A 21,640-nucleotide genomic window follows, 5' to 3' on the forward strand; every position below is an offset into this window, starting at 1 on the left:
TCTCTCTCTCTCTCTCTCTCTCTGTCTGTCTGTCTCTCTCTCTCTCTCTCTCTCTCTGTCTGTCTGTCCTCTGTCTGTCTGTATGTCCACTTGAACCTTCTGCTTATAATAGCCTCTGCTTCAGTCAGCCATTAATACACACTGATGCAGTGAAGGCTATCTGAGGCATGCTCCCTTGTTGCCAGCGTGTAGAGAGGACCTGCACATATGAGAGACTCACATACACTTTGTGTGTTTATTCCTGCAGCTCTTCAGTCTTTTATGTCGACATTGGTCAGTTTATTTTACGACAGTTCCATGACAGTGAGAGTTTTGCTTTCCACTTGCTTTCTATATGTTGCGATGTTTTTGTTTATTTCCGTGCATCAAAACAGCAGCAAGATTCACCCCAACCCTCATCTCCCCCTCCACAGGTTCCCAATAATGTCCAGAATCAAATACAAAATACCCCTCCTCACTTATAAATCCCTCCGCCCCCCAAAGTTCCTCACTGACCTCCTACACCCACATACAGGGCCGCCCGCAAACATGGCTGGGCCCTTGAAAGGTCCAGTGATTGCGTCCTCTCGGGATATGATTTAAATCAATGTGTGCACATTCAATCAGTACTGTTAGCGCTAGCCTCCTGGCTAATGTTAGCTCCTTCTGCCTGGCTCACATCCGCCTTTGGAGCTGACTGAAATACGTTTTTTGATGCCCTCTGCGTATGAACCAAAGACTGTACATAGAATAGAACTTACTTACATACTTCTTCTCACTTACAAAGCTCTTAATGGTCAGGCACCATCTTATCTTAAAGAGCTAATAGTGCCGTATTACCCATCGAGAACATTACGCTCCCAGAATGCAGACCTGCTCATGCACTATGGTAGGTAGAGCCTTCAGTTATCAGGCCTGCTCCTGGTACCTGCAGTCACTAAATGTACTATGGGAGGTAGAGCCTTCAGTTATCAGGCCTGCTCCTGGTACCTGCAGTCTCTAAATGTACTATGGGAGGTAGAGCCTTCAGTTATCAGGCTTGCTCGTGGTACCTACAGTCTCTAAGTGTATTATGAGAAGTAGAGCCTTCAGTTATCATGCCCCTCTCCTTAGAATCATCAACCATTCAGTGTACGGGAGGCAGACACACTCTGTACTTTAAATAGACTTTAAACTTTCCTTTTTGATAAAACCTTTTTGTATAGTGAGGGCTGGCGCAGCTCCTAGTTATGCTGCTATAGGCTTAGACTATGGGTGGAACTGAGCACTTTGAGCTCCTATCTCTCCCTCTCTCTGTGCATTAACATCATATTACTACATGTCACTATCTATAAATCTTAGTTACTAACCACATCTTATTCCTTCGGAGCTCATGAGCTCTCATGTCTCATACATTCCTCAGAATTGTTGGTGGAGACGGCCTGCTGATTCTGATGCTCGTATTGAAGTGATGCGTAGTTCTCCATGATAAACTCTGAGTCTGAAAATAAAGTTGTCTCTCTGTGAAAATCAAAGACATCAGTAATCAAATAAACGACAGAAAATATGAAACATTACAAAATTTTGCATCTTTGCATTAAAAGTGTTTTTCTTAGCACCTCACAGTAACCGGACATAATGTTTAATTCAATTAAAAAATCTTTTAACAATCTTTTTATAGGGTCTTTGATGATGTAATTAATATTTGGCGCGCAATGTGACGTGTTTTATTGTTTTATTAGTTTGGTAATCCAGGATTTATTTGAAGCTATTTTTTAAAACTCCAGTTTTATATTTTAATTTATAAGAGATTAAAATAAAGAGTGTTGTTTACAATAACAAACACAATATAAAATGACAACAACTGTCATTTAATAACAGAAATATTTTATGCTAAAAGATCTTAAAAATATATATAAATAAAATAAAAACAAACAAATAAATCTACAATAATATTATAAGTGACCATACAAATCCCTCATAAATAAAAAAAATACTTTTCTAAAAGATCTAATTAAAAATAGAAATAAATAAATAATAATGATATAAAAGTGAACATAATAAATAAACAAATAATCACATAAAATTACACAAAATATTATTATTTTTTTAACAAATAATTTCATAATAAAAGTCTAATAAAACAATAATTTAAAAATTTAACAAAAAATAACATGTGAATAAAAACATAAATAATACAATGATACGCTAATAAAATATAATTTTGAAATAAAAATACAATTAAATAAATATAATGATATAAAAAATTACGACTAAACAAAAAAATAACACAATGAGAAATTCATAAAATAATAATCTAAAATATATACTAACTTAAAATCCAAATGAATAAATATGTATTAGTTAGAAAGCACACATAAATAGTAAACATGATATAGTACAATGATGAATTAATATACAGAATTATATAATTAATGAAAAATATTTTTGTATTTATTAAAGTAATGACGCACAAAAAAATATTAATATGTGAAGCATATTTTTACATATTAACATGTAAAAAAATAACAAACATAACTATTTTATATTAAAATATTATTATTATAAAAACACACTTTGTGGTAGACCGCTGCTGTGTCCACAGGGTGGCGAGAGTGAGTAGTTATCGCGAGACTTCCACAGATTCCCAACAGCTTGTGTGTGTGTGCGTGTGTGTGCGTATGTGTGTGTGTGTATGTATGTGTGTGAGTGTGTGTGAGTGAGTGTCCGCTCCCCCTCGCTCCTTTGGGAAAGAAGAAAATAAACGTCTCGCTGCTAACAAGGCTAGTTATGGACCCGAACCCTGAACGACCGGCACGGAGCTGCTCCCCCTGCAAGCAGCGGGTCTAACACGGGACCGGCTCGGATTACCGGATATATATATTTAAAATATTTATTTAAAAGTTAATAGACACGAGCCAGGACGAGATTTCATGAGCTATCTGCGAGCTAGCTCCCAGCGCTAACCGTGGCTACACTGGATGAAGTTCGCATGGACTGCCTGCTCCTCCGGGGACAGGGTCCTGCTGTCTGAGCCGGGTCCACCTCCACATGGGAGTCTGCTGTTACAGAAGGGACACCGTCTCATGGGAGCTTAAAGGAGGTACCTGTGCGCAGGTGTTGTTTGCGTGGCCATTACATTATTGATGTGTAAATCCACGGGAAGCTAACAGGATATTAGCCTCCTCGCTTTGTGGGAGCAGGCCATGGACTGAGGGACTGAGGGAGGGGAAGCCCGGCTTAATGGCAGCTAATTATTTATCAGGAGCCAGCGATTGGATAGACACGAAGAAGAGTTTAATTTGAACCTTTTATCCCCGAACTATTCGATATATTTTATCACATGAAAATGCGTCGGAGTCGTGGAGCTTTGTCGGGATAAAAAGTCTCAGAAGAAAAGAGAGGAGGATTACAGCTTCATTGATAAAAGTCCTGCACGTATACATCAGTTTTTAAAGATGTCTACCGCTAAAGAAAACCCCTGCAGGAAATTCCAGGCGAACTTCTTCAATAAAAGCAAATGTCAGAACTGCTTCAAACCCCGAGAGCTGCATCTGCTGACCGACCAGGACCTGACACAGGTACCAAAGATGCTAATTATACCAGGAATGTTGCATATGTGTTTTATCTGGTTGCATCACGATGATTTAGACTCACCTGTGCACTCATTGACACACGGTGTGCTCATTGCACACTAAGGCTGCAGTGTCTCTTATTGTAATGAAGTGAAGGTGAGAAAGAGTCTAAGTTGCAGAAATGTTTGGCAACTAAATGTTGCAGAGTTTTTTTGCACAGTCATGGGCGCAAAGTTTCCATTGTGAATGAAAACTGACAAACCGACTGATTAATCGGCCAGCCAACAATATCGGCCGATATTGGCCAATAAAACGACTACCAGCGATTTGGTATCGGCTAATTTTATCTCCGACATGTGCCGATGTTGCTGCATTTATTCACCAGTCAAAAATCATTAGTTTCATTGTATAACAGGAGCAGTTCTCTTCAAGCTGTCACCAGCAGAGCTGTTTGGATTACAACCAGCACCAATCACCAAAAAGCCAAAATATCTCCAAACTGCTGAAGTTGTTTTTGTTCCGCTCCAAATGTCTGTAAGGCTCCGTGTCCACCCAGCGGGTTTTTTTTTTTAGGGCCAGTGTCCTTTTTCAGTTGTTTTCAACAAGTAGAGAGCATTTACAGCAGCAGGCGGTTGTCTGGAGAAAAATCGAGATTGATTGCTTAAGTTGAAAATCTTTCAACTTTTCAGAAAGGCGATGCCGACGTAACCGGCGCACTTTTCAAAATATAAGAAAATCCCAGTATTTTTTCCACCTACAGATCGTGTCTTGTCTCCACATCCTCCTCGCTCCGTGTCTGATCGGGAAATAAACGATCTCAAATATAAAACATGCAGTAAGTAACGGAGCAGTGCCGGTCATACAGCGGTCAACAGACTGTTGTCATAGAGACGGGACGGACGTGTAGCGTCTTTTCTTCCCAGCGCACAAAGGCTTCATGCAAGCGCTCCCGAGCGCACAGTCAGCGCTTTTCTGCCCGGAAAAAACGCTAGGTAGACACGGGGCCTGAAGCTGCTGACCCCAACATTGACCACTTAAATGTTGGTGTTTACGATGCACCAGTGATGCAACACTGTTAAAAATATACACCTGTTTCGTTACCATAGCAACAAGAACAGAAGTCCTTGATTTCCATCGAGTGTTAAAATCACAGATCAACATTCGACCACATCAGTATGAAACGTCTTTGCATCATTTAAAATCAACTCGTTGAAAGGCCCCTCGGTTGACCACCGCCTCAGAAAGTCTTTACTCGCGGTCGCCCGATGTTTGGAAAGGGTAAAATGATTATTGACGGAGGAACCAGCTCGTCATGCTCACGAGAATGTCGGCTAGACGGCACGCCGTCCCTGCAGCCTAGAAAATACCTTGCGTGCTTGAATGCTTGTAATGTTTGAAGTGGTTAAGGTGTAAAGATTGAGCGAAAGCGTCTCTCTCATGTTCATGTGATAGAATCGTTTTTAAAAAGTAGGACAGGAAGAAAAACAGCTGAAGGTTTCCTTTCTCTCTCCATGTCGATCGTCCCTGACGTGCGGGTTAAAGTGAATTCCTTTTGATTTCCTCTCTGCACTAAAAGCTCCGTTTGGCTGCCAGTTTGTTGTCTTTGTTTGTGTAACCTCCAGCTGGCATTTGTTTCCCGTGTGTACACGAAGCCGGACAGAAACCGCTACAGTCCCGTTTACACCAAAACTCACAGGAACCTTTAGATCAGCTTTTTTCCAAGCGCGCCCCCATTTTTTTGTGCGGTCGCATCCGTGCCCTCAAGTTGAAAATCAGAAGGGCGCTGTCACCGGCGCTCTTCTTCTGAAGCAGCCGATCAAATCAAGTTAAAGGCTTTACCTCCGCTCTGTATGACATTCTTCCACTTCCTGGCAACGGCGAGAGCTCTACGTGTGATCGGGCCTTAAGAACGAACTTTGCAGTTAGTGAGGTTGTCAAAAAACATCAACACTTGTTGTTATGTTGTTATATGAATAATCGATAATATTTTAGATATATCGATGTAACCAATAAACGCCATCTCTTCATTGGACCAAGGTGAGGAGAGGAATGCTTCCAACACGTCACGCAAACTCGTACTGAAACGTTTCCAAAGTATTTGACCTTTGCCCTCTGCAGTTTTTGGTCATTAAAAACAGAACTTAGATCTTTTATTTTTGTTGCCATGGTTTCAACAGGTATCATGTCATTAGATTTTTTTATGTGACAACCTTAGCTGTGAGTTCGATAAAGTCTTGGGGGCGGGTAAGTTCCCGGTCCCTGAGGTGGACTCCAGGTCCTCCAAAGGTTCCTCGTCCCTGGGGAAAGTTCCTGCTCTGGAGACGGAGCTCATGAGGAATCTACCAGGAACCCTATTTTACAAAGAACAGAAAGAGAGGAGCAGAGATGAAGCAGTGCAGGTCATACTCTGAGCGTGTTCTCTGAGTTGCTTGTTTCTCTCTGAGATCATTAGTTTAGTCTCTGTTGTGTCCTGTAATTGATCCCAGACTTGAGGCCCAGATGGGCTCTCGAACGCAGCTTCAGAGCCAAACGGCAACGTCAGCATCCTCTCGTGTGTGTGTGGGGGGGGTTACACACTTTGTGTCTGTTTCTGAAGTGTGTACAGCTCCTCTCTGAGTGAGCTGCTGGTTAACCCTTCAGACTCCTGACTGCAGATAGATGGCTTACGGTTACATCACTTCCTCTAATCTCCCGGTGACCCGGCCCTCGCTCTCTGCCATGACGGAACCAGAGAGGCTTACCGATGATACTCCATCCGCCCTCGCTCATCCAGCCGCCCGCAGGCTGTGAGAGACTGTCTCCACTCTGTCAGCTATCCAAACAGGCAGCAGGGAGCTCAGTTGCACAAGCAGGTTTTGTAAGGACTCGTATGTGGACGCTGCTCAGACCAGATAGCTCTGCTCGGCCTAAAGCCGTGTTATATAAGCACGCATAAACAGTGTTAAACTCGAGAGGTGAGGGTAAGGCTTTGTAAAATGTTCCAGTGTGGAGAGAAAGGGTCAGACTCTGAGGAGATAAACTCAATCACCCTGCGAGGAGCAAGCTCTTGTAAGGCTGTTAAAACGCCATGAGCACGCCGTTTCGCTGAGTGAATCTGAGCCCTAAGTTAAAGGTGTTCTCTTGGTAAAGGGAGCCGGACTTTGAAACAGATAGCCCACATGGAGAAGTTATGCAAAGAGAAGAGAGCTGCATGTCAGAAGGACAGTGTCCAATATAAACAAAGTCTTTGTTCAGCGGCGCTGGAATAAAAGGTGGGCCGGGGGAGGGGCCGCTGCTAGAGCCAGAGAACATTCATTTATTTCAACCAATGCGCCCCAGGAGGAGGTTTTATTTCCTACAAGTGCCAGGTCTGTTGTCACGGTTTTCACTCAGTCACATGAACAGTTTGTCCCCAGAGAGGTGAGGAGAAGTTCGTCCTGGAGAAGTGATCATGCCGCCGGGGAGAGCAGGAGGTGGGCGGCGGGAGGCGGGGCAGAGATGGAGGAAGCAGGCAGTGTTTGGTTTTAAATGAACGTGGGAGAGACGCAGGGAGATCGGCATGGTGTGATGGGATAGGAGGAGTGGGAGCAGGAGTCACAGGAGGAGAGGAAGTGTGGGGTCAGGATATCCGAGTAAAGTTTCCCAGCGTGAGTCTCTAGCGATGCACAGAGGATGAGATAGCTTTAACATGGAGCCAATGCTCCCACACAGATACCGACTGCTCTGCTCACAGACTTTTCTACAAAGTCTCAACTTCCAGAAACGTGTAACGTGTTCGCTCTGGTCCGTTACGGCTCCATCCACCATTGTCTAGTGATGTGTAGTTCGTGAACGATTTGTTCAAAACGAACGAATCAGCTGGGTGAACAAACTGAACTGAATCACTTACTAAAAAGAGTCGTTCATTTCTAAACTTCAGTTGCGCTCTCCTCTCTCCCGTCTCATGTCTCTCTCTCCAGACCGTAAGAGTCGCTCAAAGCCCGCCCTCCCTCTCCCTTTCATGTCAGTGATACGTACTGAGTGAACGAACAGGACGGAGTCGGTCAGGAGCTCTGTGTCGCTAAAGCCCGCCCCTACTTCTCCCTCTCATGTCTCCAAAATTGAGGAAGTAGCAAATATATTATTTAACATTTAGGTGTCGCGAAAATGTATGTGCTTTTTATAGCTGCTGTCAGTTTGCAAACGGCTTTTATATCCAACTCAATTTCACTCAGCTGACTGTTTTAACATCCACTAACGATCATGTTTCAGTCAGTACAGTGTGTGTGTGACTGAGGCTGGTAACTCGCAGTCTCGCTCGTTCACGTTCAGTCAGTGTTTCGTTCACTGAACGAACTGAGCGGGAGCTCCGCCTCCGAGTCACTCTCTTCCTCTTCTTGTACTGAACGTACTGAACAGAACGGTCGGGGAAAATAAATGTGATTGTTTTAGCAGCTTTCAGTTTGCAAACTGTAGCTTTATCCAACTAAATTCTCAGCTCATTGGTTTATTATTCACCACCGGCTGTTCTCAGTACGATCGCGAGCAGAACTAAACGTTCGGCCGTGTTTCAGCTTATTAAATTCTGATTCACAGACAGCGCTGCGGAGAAGTGTTGAACGATTCGGTGAACGTATCTTTTGAACGAATCACTTTACTGAACTGATTCTACTGATTCAGTACACTGAAAAGAACTGCTTTTCCTATCACTACCATTGTCGGTCAACACCAACAGACAGCTAGAGTGACGAGGCAAAAGAGTTCCCGAGGTAATTTTACAGACTCATTCGCCACTGCACGAGATAATAGGATGTATGTGGTATAAAACTCTGATAAACACACAAAGATAATTTTTCTGAACCATCAAAACAGAGTGTTTTATTCTGAAAATAAACTGGATGTTTTCATGTTGTTTCAGTGACTTACTTCCTGTCCTTTTTGGTAAATTGATGCTCCAACATTCTGCAAAAAATTCAAGCCATGCGTTTAGCTGAGACGCAGCGCAGCGGAGCCAGTGTAAGCACACATACTGAATAAATAAAAAGACGATGAGCTCTACTGCCGTAGCAGAGTGGAGACCGACCGAATGCGCATTGCTTAATTTTTCCTAGCTCTACGCTACCCTAAAGCCCGAGTTAAACCCTCTGCAGTGTGTCTACGACAATAGCAGGAAATGAAAATGCAAGACGCAGGTTTATAGACTGCAGCCGCTCTGAGGGCACGGTCTCACTGGCCATCCGTACCGTGCCCAAGCACGCTTCAACGCTAAAGTCCAGTTCGTTTGACCAGTGTGACCGCTCCGTCTCGTGCTCAAGCATGGTACACTTCCTTGGCTTTGGCACACTTCGGAGAGGTGTGCTTCGGCATGGTACACTTCATGCACGAGCACAAGCACGCGGGTACACAACGCTGACAGCCTTCATTATGGAGAAATCCAGAGTTTCATGGCTGTATCTGACTAAAATGACACAATATAAGCCATAAAGTAGCTGTCATGATCTTTGTGCTGAATCGTGCTTGGGTACAGCACGGTACAGATGATCAGTGTGACCGCGCCCTGATTGGCAAAGATACTACTGAGGACGCTGCGTTTGATGCTGCATTGTAGAAATGATTCATTTCAACTCCCGATGTTGTACGCATTGTTTTTCAAACTGTTCCGAGAGTAAAAACACTGACGATTAAATAAAGAATCGTTTCTTTGAGATCTCATTTAGACGGCAGCTGGTCAATGAGATGTGCACAGTTTGTCTTTGTTAGCACAGATAGCAGCCTTAGCGGAGCGGCGTGCTCATTTAAAGTCGGGCAGACGATGTGTTCCTGCTCGTGGTCGCTCTGCAGCAGCTGCTCCGGGTTTTCTCCCTGCGGTCTGAACGTCTCTCCTGCTGCCTCACTCCCTGCAGGACGACACAACCGGGGGGAAACCATTCGTCATCCGTTGCCTAATTAACACACTGAACTGATTTATCTGGGTCACAACATGCTCCCCTCCAAAATGATCTTTGGTAAGGGTTCAGCTCGTCTACACTGACTTCACAGACGCGTCCACACACGCCTAACTCAGGCACATATAGATTTATGGTGCATGCAGCGACACGGAGCACTTTAAGAAGAGCTAACTAATAATCACATCCTCCACAGAGCAGAGACATCTCAGGTTTGTGTGTAGGAGTGAGAACAGCTGGGTAATGTTTAACACGTAAAGCACAGAGACGGCGTTAACTCGGAGCACAGAGCTGCAGATTAACGCTGTGTGAAGACAGACGACCAGCCGCCGGACACAGGAGAGCGCTGTGTTCTGAATCCTGTTCAAACTGAATTAAAGCTTTTTGCAGAGTAAAGCTCAAACCTCTGTCTTTATTTACATCAGGTCATACTGCTGTTAATGATGTGATCAGGTTTTGATACTCCTGTGCCAAAAGGGACACAAAGCTGCAAACTGGCTGCAGGAGAATGTTGAGTGCACGCAAAGCCAATTCGCATTGAAACCGCCGACCTGATACTACTATCTAACGCAGTATCAGTACAATGTTGAAGGGTAGTCTGTAGACTGACCTCCTGTTGTGGTTATTCTGTAGGACACCAGGCCCGGCTAAGCTGGTTTCTGGTCTTGGAATGAGGAAGTGAACAACAGCCCAGCTGATGTCAAACGCCACTACAGTGTGTCAAAACGCCACTACAGTGTTGCGTCCACTTAGAGTCTGAAAAAAGCTGACGAGAGTTTCATTTAGATTTTCATGATTTAGAGAATCAACAAAGATAACTGGTGGTCTCTTTGTGTGGTTTGGTCTGATTGAGATTATTTCCTCTGTTACGATGGATGCTGCTGTCCGTCAAGTCGGCCTTGGACCTGCCGCTTTGCATTATGGGAGGGAGACTGGTCTGATGCAGGCTATTTTGGACGAGAGCCGTCTGTTCCTGTAGGGGGCGCTGGAGTCCCATCGATGGTGGTCTCCATGCTGGAAATGCTGTCTCAGTCTAACTTTCAGTCAACCTAACGACAGGCTGAGAGCTGGAGCTGAGGCGGGTTTTAAGCCTCCTGACAAACCGTTACACAGCACCCACCTGTCAATCAGGTCAGCTACACACCTTATTGTGAATAACTCTTATCCTTCATCAAATCAAAACGGATGAGTCATCAAAACATTCTTCCCCCGTACAGTGTGTGCTGATGGAGACATAAGCTATTCAGACCTGTTTGTTTTTTTGAACCAGGCTGTAAACATGTTAATCTCTTCTGTAAAAACAGGCTTTTTAGAATGGGTGTGTATGTGACTTCCTGTGCTTCTGCAGCCAGCCTCTAGTGGACACTCGAGGAACTGCAGGATTTTACACTTGAGCATCGACTGCTTCAGAGTCTGAAAGAGGCGACCTCTGTGTTTATGTGTTTCCACGTCTTTTGAACTTTCTGCCTCCGTGGTCGGAGGAGGTTTGTGGTTCAACCGGTCCTGGAGTGTGAGTGTGTGTGTGCCGTGGTGGTCTCATGTGCTGTGGGTAACCGGGACAGAGAGGCAGCCAATCATCAAACGGAGCTGATTACAGCACAACGCTCACCAGCTCGCTCGCTGGGTTCTGTGTGGCTGCAAAACGAGAACAGAGGCAACATCTGGACCCCAAAGACCCCCCCCCCCCCCCCCCCCTCTCGCTCTCGCCCTCTCTCTCTGTCTCTCTGTCTCTCTCTCCCTCTCTCTCCCCTCCCCCTCGGCTCACACGCTCTCCCAGTTTTAATGATTACCTAAATTGCTCTTTTTCTCTCCCCCTCTGTCTTTTACAGGCTAAACCTATTTATGGCGGATGGCTGTGTTTGGCCCCCGAAGGGACCGACTTTGACAATCCCATGCAGAGATCTCGGGTAAGAGCGTGCAATGACTGCCCGTCCATTAGGTCAGGATCAATACTTTATTACAGCTCATTTTGAGCTCTTACAGTTTTATAAAACAGATCAACCATCAGTTTTTATTCACCCTGAAACCAAAAAATAAACAGTTTGAACTGTATGAATATTCTGAATGTTTCACTGAGGTTAAAGTCAAAATAAATACCCTCCACTAAATCCTGAAGGAACGGTCTGAAGTTTGACAATCACAATTTAAGACAACCCGAAGTCTCTACATCATGCTGTTTCTTAAAATAAGACAAGTCAATGGTAACCTTGACTATTGCAAATAACGATTGAACCTTATCTTGTGGACCCCCTTGAAAATTAGATGGTCCATTTCAAGGGGGCTATCCCTCCAATAAAAATGTCAAATAAAATCCCCTTCACGTTGTCTCTGTGCACAGACTGGATAACAAGTTTCTGTGCACAAACATGTTTTATCCACAGATGAGGACAAACTTTGGGAACAGAGAGCAGGAACACATTTTGAGACCAGGTACTATTACTTATCATGGAAATTAAAAACTGATTGTGTCTTCTGACAGAAATGGCAGCGGAGATTCTTCGTGCTGTATGAACACGGCTGCCTGCGCTTCGCTCTGGATGAGTCGGTAAGAAACACACCTTGTTCCCTTCTTTAAAGGAAACTGAACCTGAAGCTGTGATAACGTGTGTGAGCAATGAGAAGAGTCTCTCTGCGGGACGGGACTCCTGTTGACCTGTGTGTGTGTGTGTGTGTGTGTCTCTGCGGGAATGTGACACGGGTGACCAAACCCTCACTGGCTGATCAGGCTGCAGATTACACTGTTTGTGTGTAAACAGTGAGGGCCACACACCACCAGGCCGCCTCCCACAACACACACACACACACACACACACACTTTTCTATGATTCTTGTTAAAGTCAAACAATACTGACTCCTGCTTGTTACCATGGCAACAGAAATAGAAGTCCTAGCTTGGGTCATTTCTTGTTCAGACAAACTCCTAGATTTGTTGCGGTGGCATCAAAACGGGCATCTCTACTGTTTGATTTATACTAGCACAATACTGAAGATAATGAACCTGCAGGTTACTGCGTTTCCAGCGAGCTCCCCTCTAGGTTAGCAATGGTTCTGATCCGTGTGTTTTGTATCAAACGGAGGCGATCTTCTGTGAGCAGGTGTTTCCCTGTGTGATAGCTGCTCAGTGACTCTTCCTCGTTGGTGTTTGAAGTCACATGTGGTGGATCTCTTTGTGTTTCCAGCGATGACAATGGGAGGAAACAGCGCTGGGTGTGCGTGTGTGCGTGTGCGTGTGCGTGTTTTCCACTGTGTAATGTGTTTCCAGTGACACCCAGCCTGCTGTGTTTTCCTCTCATTGTAACCGTGATTCCAAAACTGTCTGCCTCTTTGTCCTCGGCTCTTTTCATCTGCTCCAGCGGGCAGGAAAGTGGGTCAGGGAAATGGCTGCTTTGTGCCGAGGAACTATGCAGCTGATAACGCCACACTCATGTTGTTGATCTCATTGAGATCATCATTGTTCAACACACAGACTGTTGATGTGATTAGTTTAACGTTTGTGTTATTTACTCCTCTCCTACAGAGGAGAGATTTACAGGAGCCACTCCCTCCCTCTCTTTGTCTTAACGAGTGTTTGATCACATTATCCCTGCTGCTGTTCATCATCAGAGGAGCTTTGTAACATAGAGAACATGCATCACAATCTCTGCTTTAAACACAGCAGGTTCAAGCCGAGGTCGAGGGGACATGGAGCCTCGTGTTTCTGCTGAGTCAAAGTCAAATCGTTATTTTCCATCAGCTGCACTCGACAACTATCCAAATGATTCAGCATGTTTAAAGAAAAGTTCAGTAGAGGAGGAAAATGTTTTCTTTTTCATTAAGACTCTTCATCGTCATGATTACGCTCGGCCACTCCCACTCTCCAACTCACAGAATATCTTGTGGTGCGTTTCCACAAAGTGTGTCAGTCTGTTGGACAGATCATTAAGTGTGCGAGGGCTCGGACCTGGACTTCACATCGCCACATTACACACTTTCCATGAGCCTCCTGCAGACTCTCCTTCAGACTCTCCTTCAGACTCTCCTGCAGACTCTCCTGCAGACTCTGGACTCTCCTTCAGACTTTCCTGTAGACTCTCCTTCAGACTCTCCTGCAGACTCTGGACTCTCCTTCAGACTCTCCTGCAGACTCTGGACTCTCCTTCAGACTCTTCTGCAGACTCTGGACTCTCCTTCAGACTCTCCTGTAGACTCTCCTTCAGACTCTCCTGCAGACTCTGGACTCTCCTTCAGACTCTCCTTCAGACTCTTCTGCAGACTCTGGACTCTCCTTCAGACTCTCCTGTAGACTCTCCTTCAGACTCTCCTGCAGACTCTGGACTCTCCTTCAGACTCTCCTGCAGACTCTGGACTCTCCTGCAGACTCTCCTGCAGAGTCTCTCACCCTGTATGTCTTGGTCTTGACTAGGTCTCAATCCTTAAATGTCATGCTTTTGTCCCGGTCTCACACTGCCTTGGTCTTGGTGCTATCTCAGTCTTGCCTTACCTTGGTCTCAGTCTTGCCTTACCTTGGTCTCAGTCTCGCCTTACCTTGGTCTCAGTCTCGGTCTCGATCCCTAATTGTCTAGGTCTCTGTCTCGTCCTGCCTTGGTCTTGATGCAGTCCTGCTCTGCCTTGTTCTTGGTCTTGAATCTGTCATGATCCCTAAATGTCCTGTCTCGATCCCTAAATGTCCTGTCTCGATCGTGACTCCTAATGTCTTGGTTTCACCCTGCCTTGGTCTTGTCTCAGTCTTGATCCCTACATGTCTTGGTCTTGACTCAATTCCTAAATGTCTTGGTCTTGTCTCACTCCTGTCCTGCCTTGGTCTAGCTCTTGTCTTGGTCTTAACCCCTAAATGTCTCAGTATCGACCCCTAAATGTCTGGGTCTTGACTCGGTCCTGTCCTACCTTGGTCTTGCTCTTGACTCGGTCTCAACCCCTAAATGTCCTGGTCTTGTGTCGGCCTCGACCCCTAAATGTCCTGGTCTTGTGTCGGCCTCGACCCCTAAATGTCCTGGTCTTGTGTCTTTGGCATGTCTTGGTCTCGGTTATGGTGGTATGTAGTAAGTTCAGGATCAGGGTGTTATGAAGATTAGTTTGAGTCACATCCCTGTCTCTGCATCTCACCACAGATTATAAAGAGAGGTTTGATGTTCCAAACGTCTTATTCTTGGTGAGACGGTCCGGTGAGCGATGACATCATCCTCTTATTTTCTCCCAGCAGACAGTGGGGTGCTATCTGAAGCCGCGGCCTCTAAAAGCTGAACTATTTTCCCCACGAGCAGGGGCAAAGATGCTCTCCCATGTAAAGCAGCATTCCTCCTCTGATGCCCTTATTTGGTGAACTGCAGCGAGCTCTCCGAGAGAGCGAGCGCTGCAGTGTCTAAAAACCACAGAGGAAACGTCAGATATGCCCCAGACCCAGACATTCCTGCACCCCGCTCTGCTGATGCTGCTAATGCACCACAGAGGAGAACGCTGTTACATTAAAGACTAATCAAATTAAGATAAACCGATAAATAGTCAGACTGTCAGCCAGGAACAGATTTTTCCACGAGGATGGAGGAAAAGTGAGACCACCCTGAAAGTTTGAAATGTCAAAAGGTCAATGACCATGAGAACAAGCTTAAAGAGGAGAAGTGAAGGAGGAAACACTTAAGTCAGAGCAGCTTCTTTCCTTTATCACGTTTAAGGACATTACAAACAGCTGGGTCATTCAGTTTTAATGAGTGAAAGTATGTTTCTGAAAGAGGAGGTAGATACCTCAGAAACAGCCTTTCTGTCAGTGAAGGGAGTGTGCAGGGATCTGACACCAGACGTGAATTCACTGCTCCGAGTGTGACCACAAAAACTGTGTAAACAAAGTGGCTGTAGCCGCCGTCAGATCATTGCAGAGCGGATGAAGGACTTAGGGCCTGTGTCCAAAGACGATCCAGAAATCGATGATGGAACTTTTTATGGACTGAGTGCGCACTCGCACTAGGCATTCCGTACCGTGCCTAAACACGCTACACCCCTAAAACCCAGTTTGTTTGACCAGTGTGAGCGCTCTGATCCATGCTCAAGCTCCGTACACTTACACGTACGAGGTGTGCTTCAGCAAGAGGTAACCGTGATCAGGCCCGGTTAGTCCTGGAGCAGTGTGAGTGCAGGCCAGAGGGGGAAGGGGGGGGGGGGGGGGGCGTCATGTTTAAGTATGGTACAACTGGCCCTAGTGAGTGCGCCCTGATTCTCAAACTCAGGGAAACCAAAATCTGAATCTTGAAGGAAAACTTGTTTTTTGGTCTTTTCTGAGCTCCTGTTGTTGATTTTTCTGAAAGTATCTTCCCGGTTGCTGCTGGAGCGTAACCAGTGTGATTTCCACTTTCTGTCTGTCTGTTGATGTTTGGAGCTGTGTGGAGGAACACGTAGCGTATAAAACAGCGGTCTCCTCTGCAGATCTGCTGGGCGGACTCTCCTTTGGCTCGGCCTGTTAAAGACTCCTGCAGGATTTATGATTCTTTATGGAGTGGGTGTACTCCACTCTGTTAGTCCTGCATGCTGATTTTACCGCAGGCCATGAGCCCTCCTAAGAATCTACAGAATGAAGCGATGTTTATGTTCAGTGTGAAACCTTCACTCTCCCGTCGCTCGTCTTGTTTCTGTTCAGTTTTTGTGTTTGTGTGTGCTACATATCAGCTGCAGTGACACTGTGTGAGAAAGTGTTTGCTTTTAATAATATCGCGCCGCAGAGCTAAAAATAGTCGACCCCTTGGAGGGATCGGACAATGGGAGGATATGGAATTGAACCATTCGTGTAGAAATCAAACCCACAACAATTCGTCAGTTTGAATGGCAGCCTTGGCAGAAAGTTCTCCTTTGTTTTGGTGCCAGTTAGCAGAGGGACGTTTCTCAGCAACAAGAGGCTTTATACTCTCGGGACCAGAACCACGATCAGCTGGACTCCACCTAACGACAACAACAACACAGAAAACCCACCTTCAGGCACCACACAGCACCGTGTTTGAATGTTTGCTCTGACCGTGGACGAGCAGGCGGAGGTTTACAGAGCTCAGTAGCTTTGGGATCAAACTAGCCTTCTTTCTTTTCACCTCATTTAGTTTAACACGTTTTCATTTCTTTAAGGTCCCTGAGCTGCAGACAGTAAAATGTCATGTTCCTTATGTGTGTGGCGCCATGTTTAAGTGGCTTTGAAAATAATTGTGACATTATCAGATGATTGATTCAGTATTTTATTCATTCATGGTCGAAGAATAAAGCCAAAGGGACATAATCATGTTTCTAAAGCTGTTTCCACATACGCACTCATACAAGGGTAAGGTTAATCCTGAGGTAAGACGGGGCGTAAAAGGAATGACCTGGACGAGGAAACAGAGTCCACTATACGACGCTATAACGAGAATATTGGTCGTGCTGCAATCTGCTTTAGTAAACAGTGTTTGCTTTGTTGGCTGTTAGACAGAGAAATCAATATACTTGCAAAGTCATTTGTTTTTTAATGATTCTTAATGACGACAGTTTCTTGATTGAACATCCTGGTAACTATTTGGCAACATGAAACTCTGACATGAACATCCTTAGTAAGGATCCAGCTATTTGCTCCCTGATGTCAGGCAAGGTTTTAAAATGACAGTAAAGTTTGTGAAAGTCTAAAATCTCTCCGCATATTTCTTTCTAATCTCCTCTCTGTAAATGCTGACGCAGCCTCTCAGCTCCTTCTTCTCAAACCCGATTGTTTCGTTCTTTGTAGTGGAGCAAATTTTTGCACAGCGTCTGAGTCCTGAAGTGCAGCGTGCTGTAATAGCCATATTTGGCAGCCCGCGGGGGTTTACAGGCAGATCTTAATAAAGCTGGATCTGGGTTCAGTGGCCTTAAAAGGAGCTGGAAGCAGAGCCAGCACCTGTTTTACATCTGAGTCCAGCAGAGCCTGATAACGTAGCGCGTTCACAGGAGGAAGTTTAGGGGATTTCTTAGGGACGTTAATGAGAGAATACGTTTACAAACGTACGTGCTTTAAACACACGAGAAGATTTCTGGTTGTACTTGGTTTATGTTTCTGTGTGCTGAACAAAGCAGAACACACACACACACACACACACACACAGCAGCTTCAGTCTTCTTTCACCTCCTTTCACTCACTGTGCTGCAACTGAAAGGGTTTGACTGGTTACCATGGTGACGCGGCCGAGTGTCCGTACAGTGCAGGCGCTGATAGCGGCCTGTCGAGGGAGGGACGAGGGGTTAGAAAAGAAGAGTATGACGGAAGTGGACTTAGCATCATAGAAGAGAAAATATAATCACAGTGAGGTGAAACACCAAGCGGATAAAGCTCGCTCAAAAACGAGGGTGAACCTTGTGTTTTTCTTTTACCCGTGGACGTGGAGTTGGTCTGCTTCCTGTTGGACAGGCAGGTGACAAACACCGGCCGTTAGCTTGTGCTAGCGTGCGTTAGAAAATGTACACACTACGGGTCCAGGAGGAGGGGCCACGTTTGAATTATGTGTTTACAAACATTTCTACTGACTCCACCTTTAAAGCTGCCAGTCAAATTTATTAATTAATCCAAAAGAGTATTTTGAAAACCTTAGTGCTGGACAGCGCAGGTCCCTCAGGAGGCTAAATCAGCAGCTTTTCTGTAGTTTATGGTTCAGTACTTTTATAAATTCTGTGATTGTTTTCGTCATCCCGTTCTCATTAAATCTTAAGGTCAAATTCAGATGCTGACATGTTTCCTGTTGTGTCTCCTGCAGCCGAGCACGCTCCCTCAGGGCACGGTGAACATGAACCTGTGCACGGACGTCATCGACGCCGAGCCGAAGACGGGCCAGAAGAACTCCCTGTGCATCATCACACCTGAGCAGGAGTACTTCATCCGAGGAGAGAACAAGGAGATCATCAACGGGTGAGTCTGTGTGTCTGTGTACTGATTGGTTCAACAAGACAGGAAGTAAACACACAAACATTTAAAACACCTCCACCCGTGTGTGTCTGCAGGTGGAGCGACCAGCTGGTGGTGTACCCCCGCACCAACAAACAGAACCAGAAGAAGAAACGTAAGGTGGAGCCGACCACCTCACAGGTAAACCTCCTTGCACACACACACACACACACACACACACACACACACACACACACACACACACACACACACACACACACACACACACACACACACACACACACACACACACACACACACACATTCCACTTTTTAATTGGTTCTGACTGATCATGTGACCTCGTCCAGGAGCCCGGTCCAGCCAAGGTGGCGGTGACGGGCTCAGGTATCCCCGAGGCCGAGAAGGTCCCAGACTCCAGCTCCATCATCTGGCAGGAGGAGCTGAACCAGAGGGAGGCCGAGGGGGCCGCAGTCTGGGCCGCTGCAGACCTGCCTCCAGGATCACCGCTGCCCCCTGCAGGTGAGGAGGACTAACAGAGGAACCAATGCGTTAAAGAACAACTTAACCCTTTCATCTCTGCTGCAGTAATAGTCTGAGAGTCTGTTTAAAAAAAATACTTAAAGATTTTGTGGAAGTGGAAAGAAAATTACATTAAACTAAAGTATTGAATTTGAAGTCAGGCTGGTAAAATAAAATCTCCTACAGTCTCAGACGTAGTAAATGTAAAGGTGAAACACAGTTGGGGGCGTTGTAGAGATCAGCTGTTAAGTGGCCGTCAGTAAAGAAGTGTTATAAATGAGTTAACATAAACTCTGTGTCGTCCTCTGTTTTAAAGGAGACGGAGGGTCTGCAGCTCCAGGTTCTGATGCCGGGTCAGTGAACGGGGAAGAGGTGGACCGGAGTGGCTTTCCTCTCCATGGCTCCGCCCCTCAGCCCCCTAGCGACCTGCTCTCCCCGACGGGCTCCTGCTCCAGCCTGGGGGGCCTCCCCCGCTGCCTCTCTCCGGCCCCCAGCGACCCCTTCCCCTCTGGTAGCTCCCTGCTCTCTAACGGCTCCCACATCAGCGGCTCGGTCAGCTCGCTGGACTCTGACGCCAGCGGCAGCACGGTGACCAGCACCGAAAGCCACCCCGCCCACCAGAGGGGAGGCCACTCCCACAGCCACCACGACACGCCGCGGTCCAGGAGGCTGGAGGCCGAGGCCAGGAAGGCGGAGAAAAGGAGCCGATACAGGAGCCCTGACAGGCAGGAGAGGGAGGCGGTGCTCAGCCCCGAGAGGAGGTCAGTTACTTCTCATGTTGACCTATAAACAGGTGTGCTCGGATTACAGGTGGAGACGATTATTTCACAGCAGTGTTAAACAGAAGCTAACCACCCTGAGGGTTTATTCATACAAGTAGATTTTTGTAACGACAGAGAAATAATTCGAGCCTTGAGATTCTCCGGACCTCCTTTTTATTATCTGAACCTCCTCCTCTGATCGCACTCTGGGTCCAGGAGGAGGAGGAGGAAAGGTGGAGAGAGAACAGGTGTAGCGACTTCAAACACCATCGACTGTTTCTAACGATGTGCAAAGTCTCATGAGCAGTCTACACGAGCAGCTTCGTGATCGTAACTTCTGATTAAACCAAAGCTCGGCGTGTTGAGCTTCCTGTGACTCAACACTTCACCGTGTGAGCTGCAGGTCACCTGACTGACATTCAAGGTCCTGTGATGTGATTGTAGCGTGTGCACACATCGCACTAGTGATGGTAAAACAACAGATCACTCAGCCCTCATTTCATAAATGTCAATTAAACAAACCATTAAAAATAATTATTCTGTCATGTGTTGCATAGATAAAGAAACGCCTGGTTGGCATGCATGTGTAGTGCTGCTGAGTAGTGAGACCATCAGAAGTAACTAATCCCATTCATACACATTCATACGCCGCCGCAGCAACGCAAAGGAGCAATTTGGGGTTAAGTGACTTGCCCAAGGACACATCGGACATGTTGCTGCAGGAGCAACTGAGCCATAGCCGCCCCATCTTCTTGTATCATAACAACGGACTACCACCGCCTGCTGGCATGGAGAGTTATTGCCTCTCAAGCATGCGCAGATCATACATGGTGGTTGGCCGTCGGCTGTAGTCTTTGTGGTGTGTTCAAGTGCAACTTTGGCCAAGGCGACGTGAGTCACAACTAGTTCTTTGCCGTCTGCTTGGTGTGTCAGGTTCCTTAAGGTCGGGCAGTTTATTGACACACAGCTGAGCATGTAGAGGAGGAGTTAAGCTCTTCATGAGTGACAGATGAAGACGTAATTCATCCTCTGATTGAACCTGATGAAGCAGGTTATGGAGACTGATCTCTGAGAATCTGTTCACATTATTCTGAGATGGTTTATCCTTTTAAAGGCATAAACGCACACACGCTCGGAGCAGTGACGCACACACTTCCAAAGCGTCTGATGTCCACATTTACTCTCTCATAACTTTGTGGTTTTAATAAGAGGGAGGAGGAAAGTCTATGTTTGGTGAAAATAAGATAAATTTATCCTCTGACGTGTTCTTCTGAGAATCCCCTCCTCCAGTCAGATCCCGTCGTTCTTTATCAGCCGCCGCTCTCTCTCTCTCGCTCTCTGTCTATCTCTCTCTCACTCTCTCTCCTCTCTCACACTCTCTCTCTCTCTCTCTCTCTCTCTCTCTCTCTCTCTCTCTCTCTCTCTCTCTCACTCACTGCCTTTAAACTTTCCATTATGTGATCTGTTGCTGGAAGTGAAGGGGTCAAAGCTCATACACACATGAGGAGGGGGATGGGGGGGGTCATCGTTTTCCTCCCACAGCCAGCTTCCTGCTCACTCTGCCCCTCACTCCGCACCAGGCATGAGAGGAAGTGGGGGAGTGTCCACAAGCTGCCTCGTAAACACTCAGGTCTCTGCTTCACGTCGTATTTTCTCCAAGATATTTATATTGGCTTTTATTGATAAGAGAGCTGGAGGGTCAGGAAACACTGGGAGGAGGGAGATGGCGGTGACATGCAGTGAAAGTTAAACCTGGGACAGCAGCGTTGAAGTCTCTGTATCGCAGCGCACGCTTTTTTTTTTTAAACCATCGCTCCTGAATAAATGTGGTTTAAATTAAAGTCAAAACAACCTCATGATTCCTCGGTTTTCTCTTCAAGATCAAGAAACCCTTAATCAATAAAAATATTAAATTTCAGACAGATTTGACTTTGCCAGTATGTCCTCCTTTAGATTCTGGTCCTGAATGCTCTGGATTTGTTTGGACCAGAGGAGGTAGGCGGTTTTAAGGCACCCCCACGTGGCCATTTTGGACGCCCCTCGGTTTG

At 45.9% G+C, this 21,640-nt stretch overlaps 2 protein-coding genes across 3 annotated transcripts in view; one reads left to right on the top strand and one right to left on the bottom strand.

Annotated features, from left to right (window-relative positions):
* Positions 1–76, bottom strand: part of dhrs7cb (dehydrogenase/reductase (SDR family) member 7Cb) — an 8,007-nt gene extending 7,931 nt beyond the window's left edge. Inside the window, exon 1 of the mRNA XM_061027687.1 lies at positions 1–76. This exon is cut by the window's left edge and continues 141 nt beyond it. The gene's annotated coding sequence lies outside the window, so the exon portion shown is untranslated.
* Positions 77–2,668: 2,592 nt separating this feature from the next.
* The window catches only part of mprip (myosin phosphatase Rho interacting protein), a 44,075-nt gene continuing 25,103 nt past the window's right edge, over positions 2,669–21,640 (top strand). For both annotated transcript variants that reach the window (XM_061027683.1, XM_061027684.1), the window contains exons 1-7: positions 2,669–3,539; positions 11,266–11,343; positions 11,916–11,981; positions 18,163–18,314; positions 18,407–18,491; positions 18,660–18,831; positions 19,148–19,592. In XM_061027683.1, the coding sequence (XP_060883666.1) occupies positions 3,417–3,539; positions 11,266–11,343; positions 11,916–11,981; positions 18,163–18,314; positions 18,407–18,491; positions 18,660–18,831; positions 19,148–19,592 (1,121 nt within the window). In that variant the 5' untranslated portion in view covers positions 2,669–3,416. The remainder of the gene's footprint in view (positions 3,540–11,265; positions 11,344–11,915; positions 11,982–18,162; positions 18,315–18,406; positions 18,492–18,659; positions 18,832–19,147; positions 19,593–21,640) is intronic.

Source organism: Labrus mixtus, chromosome 21, assembly GCF_963584025.1.
Source record: "Labrus mixtus chromosome 21, fLabMix1.1, whole genome shotgun sequence".
Lineage (NCBI taxonomy): Eukaryota > Metazoa > Chordata > Actinopteri > Labriformes > Labridae > Labrus > Labrus mixtus.